General features: G+C 43.6%; 1 protein-coding gene across 7 annotated transcripts in view; it reads right to left on the reverse strand.

Moving 5' to 3' along the window:
- nalcn (sodium leak channel, non-selective) overlaps window positions 1-15397 on the reverse strand; it is a 181785-nt gene that overhangs the window by 100183 nt on the left and 66205 nt on the right. For all 7 annotated transcript variants that reach the window (XR_009512315.1, XR_009512316.1, XR_009512317.1 and 4 more), the window contains exons 14-15: window positions 14847-14984; window positions 12705-12779 (exon numbers count right to left, since the gene is read on the reverse strand). Coding sequence is in view for 4 of the 7 variants with exons in the window: in XM_059970506.1 (XP_059826489.1) it covers window positions 12705-12779; window positions 14847-14984 (213 nt within the window). In the remaining 3 variants the exon portion in view is untranslated. The remainder of the gene's footprint in view (window positions 1-12704; window positions 12780-14846; window positions 14985-15397) is intronic.

Raw genomic sequence — 15397 nt, forward strand, 5'->3', positions numbered from 1 at the left:
GCTGTGCTCATAGCCCCTCAGCACCTGACTGGGTATGTTGTCCACAGGAGGGGCAGCAATAATCACAATGGCAGTGAACTCTCTCAGTAAGTAGACCAGCTTGCACTTCACCATCAAGAACTCTATCTGCGGTGAGCAGTGGGCTGTTACTACCGAGGCGTTCAAATAAGAGTTCTTAATGACGTAGACACACAGCCCCTCAGCAGCCGCAGGAAATTACAGCATTCTGTCTGCCCAAAAGGAGATAACGTCTTCTAGGTGAATGGCAGAGCCTGGAAGGGTGTCCCGGAGCAAGGTTTCTGTCAGGACAAGTATGCAGCAGTCCCTCATCTCTCACTGGTTCAGATGCAGATGCAGGTAATCTTATTTTCCAGCAATTGAACATTAGGGAGTAGAATTGTTGGGAGCGCAGGACTGCAGGGATCCACTTTAAGTCTTGCTTGAATACTGTGCATGCTTATTGTGCTTTTGCATTCTCAAGCACTGCTTCCAAAGGCCGCTTCCCCAAGTGGCTGTAGTAGACTGCGTGCAGAGTAAGGGCCCATTCCCCACATTAGTATGTAACTGTGCAGCCTTTGTAATTCCACTCACTAATGAGGCTGATTTGTAGATCTTAGTGTTCTTTATGATCAGCAGTGTTTTTTAGTCATAGAAAAGATGAACAAGACAAGAAATTTCACCTTTGATTGGAGCCAGACTGGCTGCTGCAATCATGTGGGTTACCATCTTATGAGGTAATAATGTGATAATAATAAACCGCTATCAACAGAGGAATTTCTTTAGTAAATGGATAGTGATCTGTGTAATTCTTTGTGGAGACGGTTGTGGAGGCCAAGTCGTTGGGTATACTTAAAGCAAAAATTGATAGATTTTTGCTAAGTGATGGTGTCAAAGGTTGCAGTGAGAAGGCAAGAGAATGGGGTTGAGGGGGAAAAATAAATCAGCTATGATCAAATGGTGGAACAGACGGGGTGGGCTGAATGTGGCTCCAGTGGCTTATGGTCATATGGATACAATCTCATCTCTTGGTCTCAAAATCTTTATCAACTTTCAGTCAGTTTTAATTAACACCTCAAGTGCAGGTTTTCTCAAGGCCTCTTTTCTCAAGCACACAAAGCCATACAAAGTATTGGGGCAAAGCTCAGCCTCTTCAAGTTACCACTTCTCGGTTATGATAATTTTACTAAAGCTGCACCAAATTTAAGGACTAGTTACAAACCAATTAACTCGCTTCATCCATCAGGCTGTTAGTAAAAGCTATAGACTGCCCAGTGAGTGACTAACACAACTCTCAACCATTAAAAAGTTTTTAAGCTTATTCAATCATCTTTAAGCCATAAGGCACCAGCTTCAGGAGGCCCAGCCTCAAGAAGGAAGCATCTCCCATGAAGCACTCCCACCAACCTTAATTATTACCTCTGTAGAGCAACACTATGAACATTTTGCACGACAATGGACATATTTTTTCTGTTCTGATTATGTTCTTATATAATTTTGGTGTCATAGCAAAGAGCTCTGGGTACTGTCCCTAAAGCTCCCTGCTGCTCCTTAAAGACATTTCTCAAAATCTGTCTCCTCAACAGATGGGAAAACCCAAGAAAAATACCCCACCCATAAAATCATAAAACAGCTGAAGAGAAACGAATACCGACTCTTCAATCAACCATCATGCTATGGTTTGTGGGAGCTTATGGTATACAAATCAGCTGCTAACAAATGAAACTTCCAACCAGGAGATGAGGGTCACTTTGCCACAGCTCAAATGCACTACAAAAATACAGGGCAGCCTTTCTTTTTCCAGCAGTGTTTATCACTTTATTCACCTAATGAGAATTTCAGTTATCAGGCCCTGTAGATCGCAGTGATATTACTGAAGACAGAGAATTACAGGGTTTGAGATGTGATTAATGACTCATGGTGCTTGCACAAGCTCTGGGCTCCTACTGTGTGACCTCACTGTCTAATGTGGAGTTCCCTGTGGAGAGCCAAGGCAGGAAGAGAAGGGGGGGGAGACTCAGGAGGGGAGCAATAAAGAGAAAGAAAAAGTGAAAGGGATAAAGCTAGAGAGAAGGGGGGAATGGGGGAGAGGTTGATGGGAAGGAGGGAAGAGAGGAGAGAGAGAGGGGAGGGGGAGGGGAGGGGGAGGGGAGGGGGAGAGGGGGGAGGGGGGGAGAGGGGGGAGAGGGGGGAGAGGGGGGAGAAGGGAGAGAGGGGGAGGGGGAAGGGAGGGAGAGGGGGAAGGGGAGGGAGGAAGGGGAGGAAGATAAAGGGGAGAGAGAGAGGAAGGGAAGAGGGGGAGGGGAGAGAGAGGGAGGGAGGGGACAGAAAGAGGAAGGGGAATGAGAGAGAGGGAGGAAGGGAGACAGTGAAGAAAATGGTGAAAGGAGAAGCGAGGAGAAAGCCAGATATTACGTTTCCCTTACATTTCTTTTAGAATGACTCAAAATGTAGGGACATGAAACAAAGTGCTGGAAACACTCCATTGGATTTGGATCATGAAGTTCAAGAAATGTTTACGCCCCACCTTGCATTTAGTCATTCTACTCTGATGTTGCATCTTTAAATATAAATTTGCATAATTTTGCACTCACAGATGCTGCAGCGCACTTAAAAAAATCAAAAACCAGAATAGAACCTCATTAAGCTGTTCAGAGAATGTGTCCCGCGTTTGACATCAAGTAACTCTGTGATTGACAGGTACCTCCCCACTTCCAGCAAGCAAATAATTTAAAACACATCTCAAGAATCCTCAGTATCACATTAGTATACAGGAGAGCATTTAAAAAAAAACATTCTGTAGTCTGCCAGGAATACTAAAGATAAAGAACAGAATCAGGCCATTTGGCCCCTCAAGTCTGCATATCTCCTGCATGCACAGTTCTTCCTGCCCCTCTCTATCTTGGTCCATCTGCATGCCTTTCCGGATGTTTGGTTTTAATAGTGTACTCTCCCATACTGGTGTGTACTGGGAGCTGACCATTACAAATATTACCAAAGACTCATTTCTACAGAAGCAGCACTGGAGAGCGTCTGGTTGCATCTCTGCCTGGTATGGAGCCTCTAATGCAAAGGTTTGCAAGAGACTGCAGAGGGCTGTAGAGGAAGCCAGCTACATCATGGGCACAACCCTCCCCACAACTGAGGGCATATTGACGAAGTGCTGCCTCAAGAAGGTGGCATTCATCCTTATGAACCCTCACCATCCTGTTTCCTCAATGCTACCTGCCCCTCCACCAATCCTTCTGTCATCTACAAACTCGTCAACAAAGCCGAAATACCATCATCAAAATCATTGATATACAGGTTACGTACGAGTTCTGTTCCTGAGTCTGTCTTAAGTCAGATTTGTACGTAAGTTGGAAAAAGTACGTCCAGTATTATTTAGCATCAGTTAGTCAAACTTTTGTCTTAGTATAGAGTATATATACCTTTCTATGCATATAAAACACTTAAGAAACGTATGTATTCCAATAATTAAACCACTGCGTTGCTTAGTAATAATTGTAGCTTTCATCGGGGCAGAGCCTTTCACATGCTCCATTATTCTAACTTTATCCGTTATCCTTTAAAATTGTTCCAATCGTTGACCGACTATAGACTAACGGTTTTCCAATGACCGATGGCGTTTCACCTCTTTCCAAACACTTTATTATTTCCACTTTATTTTCAATCACGATCGCTTCCTGTCAATGGAACAGAAACACTGCGGGCGGCGGGTTCCGACCTGCGCCGGCTCCCGAGGCCCGCTGAATCCTAAGGACCACCACACTGAATTCCCCGGGTCCTAAACTGCAGCGCACCGTGACAGGTTAAATAGGACAAGTGGGGGCTGTGCTGGGTTTGGGTATTTGATCCTCCACAATATTCCGTGTGGGAATTTAAACTGGAGGTGGCAGTTTTTTTTTACCAGGTTGATTTGCAAGCTCGACATTAACCCTGGCACAGATGGTATGGGAGTCACTGGATCGACATCAACCCTGCACAGAAGCGGTCTGCGCTAAATCAAATTCAGGAACCTCCGTTCTCTAGCCCGGCGCTGATCTAACTGCGCCACCAGCCGACCAGAACCCGGGGGGGGGGGGGGGGGGGGGGGAGGTGGTGTCAGGGTGAATCTTACTAAGAAAAATTTACGCCAAATACAAAGTTACAAAGTTAAACACTCAACACAGTGTCATGGCAACGACTTAAAAGGGCAGAGAGCGTCGCAATCTGACTTAAAATGGCGGATGGCATTCTCCTTCCTCGATTTGTAAGTACAAGTTGTCCGTAAGTAGGACGTTAGTAACTCGGGGACTACCTGTACCCATAAAAAGAAGCGGCCCCAACACTGACCTCTGGAACATCATAGTCACTGGCAGCCAACCAGAAAAGGATCCTTTTATTCCTACTCACTGCTCCCTACCAATCAGCCAATGCTCTAACCATGCCAGTAACTTTCCTGTAATACCATGGGCTTTAAAGTTGGTAAGCAGTCTCATGTGTGGCACCTTGTCAAAGGCCTTCTGAAAGTCCAAATATTCACCATCCACTGCATCCTCTTTATCTATCCTACTTGTAATCACCTCAAAGAATTCCGACAGGTTCATCAGGCAAGATATTGCCTTAAGGAAACTACGCTGACTTTGTCCTATGCCACTGAGTACTCCATAACCTCATCTTCAACAACTGATTCCAACATCTTCCCAGTCACTGAGGTCAGGCTACTAACTTATAATTTTCCTTTCTGCTGCCTTCATTCTTTCTTAAAGAGTGGAATGACATTTGCAATTTTCCAGTCTTCTGGCACCATGCCAGAGTCCAATGATATTTGAAAGATCATTACTAATGCCGCTATAATCTTTAGCACTACCTCTTTCAGAACCGTAGGGTGTAGTTCGTCTGGCTTGGGACTTCTGTACCCTTAGGTCTTTCAGCTTTTTGAGCACCTTCTCACTTCTCTTCCCTCACACCCTTCAACGTGACACACTGCTAGTATCTTCCACAGTGAAAACTGATGCAAAATACAGTCGGCCCTCCTTATCTGCGCGGGATTGGTCCCGGGACCCCCTGTGGAGACCAAAAAACGCAGATTCTCAAGTCCCTTATATAAAATGGCATAATATTTGCATATAACCTAAGCACATCCTCCCGAATACTTTAAATCATCTCTAGATAACTTACAATACCTAATACAATGTAAATACTATGTAAATAGCAGTTATACTGTATTGTTTAGGGAATAATTATAAGAAAAAAGTCTGTACATGCTCAGTACAGACGCAACCATTGTAGCTCTTCTGGGAATGCTGTTGCCACCTTGGCATCAGCCAATCCCGATTCTCCTGTGATCTTTAAGTTCTTGAGGCTATAGTGCTTTACGTAGCTAGCCAGCCATTCCTTACTAACCTTAAACTCCTTCCTGTTACTCACAACACAAATAGCGAGTGAACGAATGAGACGCGAGGCGAACAATGCTCAACTTCCGGGTTTTCCCGATCCACGGTTGGTTGAATCCGCACATGCAGATCCTACGGATAAGGAGGGCCGACTGTACTCATTTAGTTCATCTGCCATCTTCTTGTACCCCATTACTATTTCTCTGGCCTCATTTTCTAGCAGTCCTATATTCACCCTCACCTCTTTTTTTATTTTTTACATACTTGAAAAAGCTTTTATTATCCACTTTCATATTGTTTACTAGGTTGCTTTCATATTGCATCATTTCTCTCCTAACGATTCTTTTAGATGCTCTCTGTAGGTATTTAAAAACTTCTCAATCCTCTATCTTCCTGCTAATTTTTGCTTTGATGTATATCCTCTTTTTTGCTTTCACATTATGAAGGGCAATAGTCCCGGTGCAGATCCATGGGAGTAGGCAGTTTAAATGGTTTGGTATGGACTAAATGGGCCAAAGGGCCTGCATCTATGCTCGACTTTTCTATGACTCTTATCTGACAATAACAATTTACCAATTTATCAAATAAGGAGCTCGCATATAGCATGTTGGCGCAGACAGAAAATTGCTGGCTAACAGGATCATAGATGGGGTGATGACTCAAAGTTTGATAGGGAAGTAAGTTGTGAAGAGGATTTATGGAGTCTATGAAAGGATAAGGGTGGGCTGAGAGGCAATAATGTAGGAAAATGTGTGAAACAGTCCATTTTAACAGGTACAAAAAAACACAATCTTAAGGGTAAAAGACAGCAGAGCGAAAGAGGCAGAGATCTGAGTGTTCCAGTGCTGATTTGTAGGTCTAATATGTGCCCACACCAAGCAACTACAAAAAGCGATGAGGTGTTTCTGTCTATTGCGAAGAAAATTGATTACCAAAGTAAGGAGGCTGAGCTACAGTTACACTAAGGATTGATAAGACCACACCTGGAGATGTGAAAAGTATTGGTCTCCTTTTTTAATGATGGATGTTAATGCACTGGAAGCAGGCAACACATAGAAATGGGCATTTTCAATACTTGAAATGGGCCGGCTATCTCATGAGAAACAGGTCTGAATTGTGTCTTCTTGAGCTTAGAAGAGCATGAGGAGATTTCATTGAAACAGAAACTTTTGAGGTGTCTCAACAGGGAGGATATTTTGTCTTGTGGTAGAATAAAGAACTAGCAGTCACTGTTTAAAAATCAAGAGTCACCCACTAAAGAAAGATGGAACAAGTTTGTTTCTCTCAGGTCTCTGGAACTCTGAAGAGCGGTAGAAGCAATATTCAGGGTAGAGTTAGAAAGGTTCTGAGTATAGATCAGGATGAAAGTTGATTGAAGGGAGACAGGGATGTGGAAATAAGCACTCAAACAGATCAGCCATGATGTTATTACATAACGTAATGGATCAAACCTGATTCTAATCTGCACGTCTGGATGTTTGCTACATTCAATGTAAACTAAAGGGGCCTGATAGTGTTAAAACTAATTAACGCTCCTATTTATGTGGCAATACACGTACTTACTGAGTAGGCATGGCTGAAGCTGTTGAATTGGTGGTGACCTGATTATCTGGTAGCCTATACTACAAAAGACATTGCAGCACCAACACCATAAGAATAATACCAAGACAGAGAACCTGCTGGAAGAACTCAGTGGGTTGAATAACATCTGTAGGAGGAAAGGAATTTTCCAAACACTGCATGAGGACGAGTTCTTCCAGCAGATCGTTGTTCCATATTCCAGCACCTACAGCCTCTTGCATCTCCAGTAATGGGACTGGTTGCATTGGAATTAGCAGAAAGATACATTCTTTCTCGATGTTACATCCGTTCAACGCTGTAAACCCTTTCCTATGGAAGGGAGCTCTCTATTCTCAAGGAAAGGAAGATACTCCTTCATGGACTTAAGACATCCATCTTATGGCTGTTGCTCCCAGTTCCAAGAACATTATGGATTGTAATCTTTCCTGCCTAACAGCTCCAAGGACACAGGTTCAATCCTGAGTTCAGCTACCTTTGGTGTAGTTTGCACATTTTCCCTGTGACCATGTGGGTTTACCCTGCTCACTTCTGTTTCCTCCTGCATCCCATATCAATTGGTCACTATAAATTGCCCCCGAGGGTGTAGTGAAGGGTAGAATCGCGGTTGGGGGGAAGCATTTGATGAGAATGTGGGGAGAATAAATAATGGAATTAATGTAGGATCGGTGCAAATACGATGGGCCAAAGGGCCTATTTCTGTGCTGTATCTCTATGATTCCATAAGTACATCTGACTTTGGAATGGCAGAACAATATCACCGGTTTCCAGTGTCACATTGTCTGAATTGCTGACATTTAATGCACTTCCCATCCAAGGGTGAGTTCCATCTCCAACTTTTGCAACTGCTTTTTTTCCCCACAAGTCGGAAAGCAAAAGCCCTTTCGAAAGTTATTATTGAGTGCACTAGCAACATCCTACAAGAATATTATTTTATGATCTTATATAGAACACTTTGTCTCCAGGGAGAGAACATTATGATTGCAGCTTTGAGGGCTTTATGGGAGAGCATTGATTCACAAGGCAGATACCGTAACTAGAAGGTGCGAGATTGAAAGGCACAATATGTTTCCAATTAATGGCAATGTCTAAAATTGCTCTAAATTACTGTCCTACACACTTCTACCCTCTTAAGTCTTGTTTGTGAATTCTTATTCAGGCTTTATTTGTCATAAATGGAAGGGATCTTTTCTTACCCCTGTGTGTGTCAGGGTCATGGAGATACGTTACAGAAGCAGGCCATTCAGCCCATTTAGTCTTCAGCTATCTTCCATATGCACAAATCTTACATTGATTTCATTTTTTTGATATTCCCCACATTCCCATCAACTCATCCCAGAATCTACCCCTCACCTGCAACTAGGGGCAATTTACAGCTGTCAATTAGCCTACTGACCCACACATCTTTGGGATGTGGAAGAAACAGGAGCACCTGGGGCAAACAAATCTGGTCACAGAGAGAGCATGTAAACTCCAGACAGTCAGCATACAAAGTCAGGACTGAACCTTAGTCTCTGGTGTTGTAATGTATTAGCTTTCCCAACAACACCATTGCGTCACCTAAAGTCTCCTTGGTTACCAGCTGTGGACTCAACGTGAGTAGAACCCTCAAATCATAGTCAGAATCAGAATCAGGTTTAACATCACCGGCATATATTGTGAAATTTGTTGTCTTTGCGGTGGAAGTACAGAGCAGAGGGGAAGCAGCTGTTCCCGAATCATTAAGTATGTGCCTTCAGGCTTCTATACCTCCTTCCTGATGGTAGCAGTGAGAACAAGTCATTGGAGTGACCAGAGGTCCTTAACAATGGATGCACCTTGTTGAAGATGTCCTAGATTGTACAGATGTCACAAGATTGTCCTTTCAAGCCCCACACTGGATGTTCCAACATAAACTCAGGCCAACTCTCTTTAACAGTGAGGCAGTGCTCACTGTGAGAGGTGTTGTCTTTTAAATGAGACATTAATTCAAGGTCCTGAATTGACAAACCCAATGAAGAATTTGATATATTCTCTGCAGTATCCAGGGACAAATATTTATCGCTCTATCAACACTGCTGTAAAGATCTGCTTGTGGCAGCTTTCTGTACACAAGCTTCTAATATTACAGAAGTAATTGCTAGACACAAAGTGTTTTGGAATGTCTTCATTAGTAAAGTTAAAGGAGATGTGTGGGGTAAGGGTGGCAGGTGCCTAGAATGTGCTGCTGGGAATGATAGTAGAGGCAGGTATGATAGAGGTATTTAAGAGACTCTTAGGCACATGAATGTACAGGGAATGGAGGGATATGGGTATGTGTGGACAAAGGGATTACGTGCCCTTAAATCAATTTGTTTGGCACAACATTGTGGGCCAAAAGGCCTGTTCCTGTGTCACACTGTTCTATGTTATATCTTGAGTTTATAGGTGCTATATAAATGCAAATAGATTTTTAAACACATGCAGTGGGTGGGCTCTTTACTTGTTTCACCTCATTACTGAAACAATCTAAACTAGACCACAAGAGGGACTGCAGATGCTGGAAATCTGGAGCAACACACATGATGTCGGAGGAACTCAGTGGGTCAGGCAGCATCCTTGGAGGGAAATGCACAGTTGACATTTTGGGTCGAGACCTGAACAGCAAGTTTTCTGGCCAAGTTATTCATGCCCTGATCCAGACTGCTTCAGTTGTGAATCCATCACTCTGCCTGGAAAATGTGCACCAGAATAAAAATCCTCAAGAACCACTTTCAGTATTTGATTCAGAAGTATGATTTTTGAAAGGCATTATTTACACTTGACCTCAAATCTATATCTTTCCCTCAATAGATAATTGACTTCAGTTTGATATTTCCATTAGGAATTAAACTCTAGAATTCTTGAGCTGTTCTAATTGAAATAAACTATTTACCAAGCTGCCTCATTAGGCTACAGAGTCTGGGAAAGGATTGTCTGTGCTTTGTCAGACTGCAGTGCAGCCATGAGCACAACCATAGTCTGGGTCTTTACAGAATTACTGTAATAACAAAGATTTAATTAATTTAATGATCCCAGAATTCACAGACATGAGAAATAAAAACAATTTTTAAATGGAAAAGTACATCCAAAGGCAATTAGAATGTACAAGCAAGGTACTTCAGCTTTATTTTATTTTGAGATTCAGCACGGTAACATTCCCTTCCAGCCCATCTAACCCATGCCACCAATTAACCCACTAACCTGTATGTCTTTGAATATGGGGGGAAACCAGGTCATGAGGGAAGAATATACACATTCCTTATAGAGAGCAGCAGAATTGAACCCAAGTGGTGGTGCTTTAATAGTATTATATTGACCGCTACACTACTAAAAAGATGAAATATGAAGGTAAGCTAGCTGATATAAAAGAAGATGCCAGAAGTTTTATCGGATATACTATATAAAGAATAAAAGGGAAGTGAGACTGGATACTGGACCGCTGGAAAATGACACTGGAGAGATGATAATATGGGACAACAAAATAGTGGATGAACTTAGTAAGTATTTTGTGTCAGTCTTGAATACATCGGCAATAGGCCAAGCTCTGGGCCTGTACTCATCAGAGTTTAGAAGAATGATTGAGATGTCATTGAAACCTTTTGAATATTGGAAGGTTGACACAGACCGGATGTGGAGAGGATGTTTCCCATAGTTGGAGAGTCTAGCACCAATGCACAGCCTTGGAATAGAAAATATCCCTTTAAAACAGAGATGAAGAGGAATTTCTTTAGTCAGAGGATGGTGTATCTGTGGAATTTATTGTCACAGATGGCTGTGGAGGTCAAGTTATAGGGTATACTTAAAGCGCAGGTGAGAGGTTCTTGATTGGTAATGGTGTCATGATGGAGTCGCAGAGCAGGCTCGGTGTGCCAGATGGTCTAATTCTGCTCCTATGTCTTCATGGTACCCAAAATATAACCCATTCTCTTCACCCTAACCTTCCTTGCAGTATCTGGTCTCATTTTAATTTTGCAGCTGATACTCCAGTTTATACAAGTTTTACTTTCTGTAACTGAATGTCAAAGTATGGAGTACTCTGCACAGGACTTGGGGCATTGAGGAGCAGTTTCTGTGCTATCCAAAGTGACAAATTGTTGCTCTATGATACAGGGACAGGCTGTGTCACCAGTCTGGTCACTTGTTCACCCACTCACTCACTGACAAGCTCCAGTGGCCCCTTCCAGGCACAGTGAGGGAGGCAGCAACCACCCTTTCCCCCACCCTCTCAGTGGGGGTGTTGTGGGGTGATAGGGGTGTGGGCAGGCTGGCAATAATTTGAGAGTTTCCAAACAGAAACATCAATTCAGCTAGATCCAAATATCTAGCTCGAATCTCATTGGAGTCAAATTCACCAATTTCAAATGATCTTTAACAGAGCCGTCTGGTGGGGGGAATTCCAGGTTCCAGATTCCACTGTTCCCTGCCTGGGTTCTGACAGTTCCTGATCTTCCAATCAACTGCTCCCCCTCTGTACCTTTAGAAGGATATGGGTCAAATGCAGGCAAATGGATTGGCATGGATGAGTTGGGCCAAATGTCCTGTTGCCGTGCTGTATAATTCTGTGAGGTTGGAGACACGGTCCTAGAGCTAGCAGAGCAGGCCCCCTGTGCCCTAGTGTCCTGTGACTGGAAGGGCACCTTTGAGCACACAGTCAATCACAGATGAAACTGGAAGCAAATGATTGCGTGGGCTGCGGATGTTGATGGAGACACCAGCTGAGTGAAGGACAGGTTTCTAACAGTGCCAATTACAACCCACGCACACCCACACACACAAATTACCACCACGCGATTACCCACCTCCTGCTCAAGCTAATACTTTGTATCAGATTCATAATCTTTTAAAAAGTGATTCCCTATGCTCCAGGTTGTGATGTGGGAAGCGAACCTCTTTACCAGACCTCTAGAGACCTGAAGATATGATCTTATTTCCCTACATACAAGGTCAGGCCAGCTGCAGACCAACCCTTGCAGCATTCTCTGTGCACTTGTACATGAACTGCAGCCTGCAGCTGTTCAGACACCTCTGTGCATCTACCCATCCTGATGCATTGGCTGCCCGTTCAGAAATCGCCACACACCCATTCGTACTAGTATATCAGCTGCAGCCTGAATGTGTTCAGAAATCACTGTATCCTCTTCTGATGCATTGTTTGGGGACAGTGGCGCTTCGACTGCCAGGATAGACACTCAGTTCCACACTGCAACCATAAGCTCAGCTCATTCAATGCCCCACAGGGACAGAGGAGAACTACCGGCCATCATAGCCTTGACAACTGAATTTTCATCTTTCACAAATTCAATTTCAAAACCATAATATTAATTAATAGAAATGCAGAGTGTACCAACAATTCAAACTAGTATTTCATTTCAATATCAGTGACGTGGCATTGATTAGGAGGAGGAGGATTAAGAAAACATACTTGCTTGTAACATTCAACCCTACTCATCCACACCAACCAAAGGGGCCTTCCTGAACAGGTTCCATTTGCCCCAAATAGTCCCATCCATGTGTCTGTCTAAATGTCTTTTAAACATTGTAATTGCATCTGTGTCTACTACTTCCTTGGACAGCTCATTTCACATACCCACTACTCTGTGTGAAAAACCTGCCCCCTCAGGTCTGTTTCAAATGTTTCCCCTCTCACATTAAACCCATGCCTTCTAGTTGTAGAATTAGGAAGCTTCACATCGCCTTAAGACAGACCATACAGTGACAAGCTCTCCAATGACAGCAACAAAAATGCATTACCTGCTTGAGTTTTTTCAGATCTTCATCCAGCTCGAGATTGTCCAGGATGACAGCAACGAACAGGCTCAGGAGGATCTGCAGAAGAATTCAAATTCTTTTCAGACAGTCCGGTTACAACACTGAAATAACTGGCATCTTAAGCTCAGTGTACAAGGAAATCAAATGCTCAGGCAAAATACCAATGAGAGTCCTCGTGTATCAATGTTCACACACCCCAGCGCAATTGTGATACATCCAATCAAACTTTGGAAATTAGCTAGTAACAGAAGTAAGCACTTGTTTAGAAAAACTATCTGTTTCTTCCCTATATAGCTACTTAACGGAATTTATGTAAGATTCATACCAGTAACACAAAACGAGTCACATTATCTGCAAGTTAAGTCCATCTTGCCACTCTGCTCTTCTGCTGGTATATCTGCTCCACACCAGTTGACTTCCAACCTTCTTCACCTCTCCATCACCATCTTCCTCGCTCCCTCGGCCATTTGTCCAAAATCCTCTTAAATCTGTCTCTACTCTTTACCTCCATCCCTCTGTGTGAGGATGAGATCAATATTCTCTCAGCTCCTTCTGAATCGTTGCGACACAACAGGGAAGTGGGCCCTTTGGCCCCTCATGTCCATACTGACCACTTTGCCCAGCTGTATTCTTTAGTTCCAAACCTCCACTCCCTCTCATCGCTCGGTCATTCTGCAGCTTATTCTCTCTCGCATTCCCATCCACTCCCCTTTGATTCACCATCCTCCTATGAACTGGGAGCAATTTACAACAACCATTTAATCTACCAGCACTTCTTTGGGATGTGGGAAGAAAGCTGAGCATCCTCATGGTCACTGGGAGAAAGTACAAACTCCACACGGACAGCACCCAAAGTCAGGATCAAACCTGGAGCATTGGAGCTGAGGCAGCAGCAGAAGGAGGATTGATCAGTGAGTCCTCGAACTTATGGCTCCATTCCCAAATACCCCGCAATGTCCTCGACCAAATCCCTTTCCCTGTACCTCAGTGTCCTTCTTTTCCATTAAGAGTGCCTTAAACTGACCTTGATGCGGTTCTAATGCCTCCCATATGGTTTGTGTCCAAAACACTGGGATATTTCTCCATGTTACGGGCACTTTAATAAATTCAAGTCATTGTCTGTTTGGCTTCTAGTCAAGACATAATGAGATTAATTTTGATTACCTGTCACTTAATATCACAACACAAATAAACTACAAGGGATAATATTCTCTATGCAATTCTACATTTTTAAGTTAGTTCCACTCAAGCAACCCAATGCAATTCTACATACTGAAGGATACATACAATTTTTCCAGAATGGTCAGCAGCGGGGCCAGGATTTTCTTCCTTTCGTGAATGCTTCTCCCTCCCCACCACTGAACACATCTTCAAGAGGCAGTGCTTGAAGAAGGCACCACTAAGGACTCACACCATCTGGGATATGCCAGGAGCCTGAAGATCCACTCTAAATTATTCATAAATAAATTATTCCCTTCCTCAAGATCTCTGAAACCATGCACACTACCCCATTATTCCTTCCTTTGCATTACTTACTTACTTTTTTGTAATTTTTAGTTGTTTTGGCTGCCAATACTGGCTGCCATGTTTTAGAGATGCAGCAGTGATTGACTTCCCAAACCAACATCATTGGTGGAGACCCTCCCCGACCCTCCACACCCCCACGCGGGGAGCGTTGGAGAAAGGAGACGATATATGGTAACACAGCACAGTATGCAGCAGTTAGCATAACACTACTATGGTACCAGTGGCTTGGGTTCAATTCCGCTGAATGTAGAGAGTTTGTACATTTTAACCGTGACTGTGTGCGTTTCTTCTGAGTGCTCTGTTATCCTCTCATATTCCAAAGGTGTAGTAGGCATGTTCTACTGGAGCCAGAAGAATGTGCACCCTTGTGGGCTGCCCCCAATGACCAGCACATCCTCGGACTGTGTTGGTCATTGATACAAATAACGCATTTCACAAACACAAGAAAATCTGCAGATGCTGGAAATTCAAGCAACACACACACAAATGCGTTTCACTGTACGTTTCCAAGTTTCAATGTAAATGTGACAAATACAAATACAGCTAATAGAAGAAGGCTAATCAAATCTAACAATGGCCGCACTGGATAGAGCTCACCAGAGTGGCGAAGAGGTGGTAAAGGATGAAATAAATGGCTACGACGGGGGCCCAGACGTGGCCAACTGCAATCAGCGTCTGGTCCATCACATCCACCCATCCCTCTTGTGTGATGATCTGGAACATGGACATGAAGGCCTAGAGAAGCAACAAGACAGAAGTTCATCAATGCAACTCATGCCAGCTGGAAGCCCCACACACGCTTCCTGACAATGTTCTGCTCAGAGCACTGCACAAGGCTTCAACTAGAAAGGGACAGAGGGCGAGGGGGGTGTAGGGTTACGGGAGAAGGAGAAGAAAAGGAGGTGTGGGCAGAAAGACCAATGGGAGAGAAGTAAAGACCTCACATCCCAGGATATTGCAGAATGTCCTAAAAATGTCTTATCACTGTGATGTATGTCCCGGTAAACAGAGACCTGACATATGGGATTGGGAACTATTGGTCACCCAGTGAAAAGTCACTGTGTGGAACCCACTTACTGGACACTATGGCCAGATAAACAGAGGCTGCTGCCTTCAACTGAGGCCCAGTCAGGGATGTTGGGTGAGGT

The sequence above is a fragment of the Hypanus sabinus genome, chromosome 5, assembly GCF_030144855.1.
Source record: "Hypanus sabinus isolate sHypSab1 chromosome 5, sHypSab1.hap1, whole genome shotgun sequence".
NCBI lineage: Eukaryota > Metazoa > Chordata > Chondrichthyes > Myliobatiformes > Dasyatidae > Hypanus > Hypanus sabinus.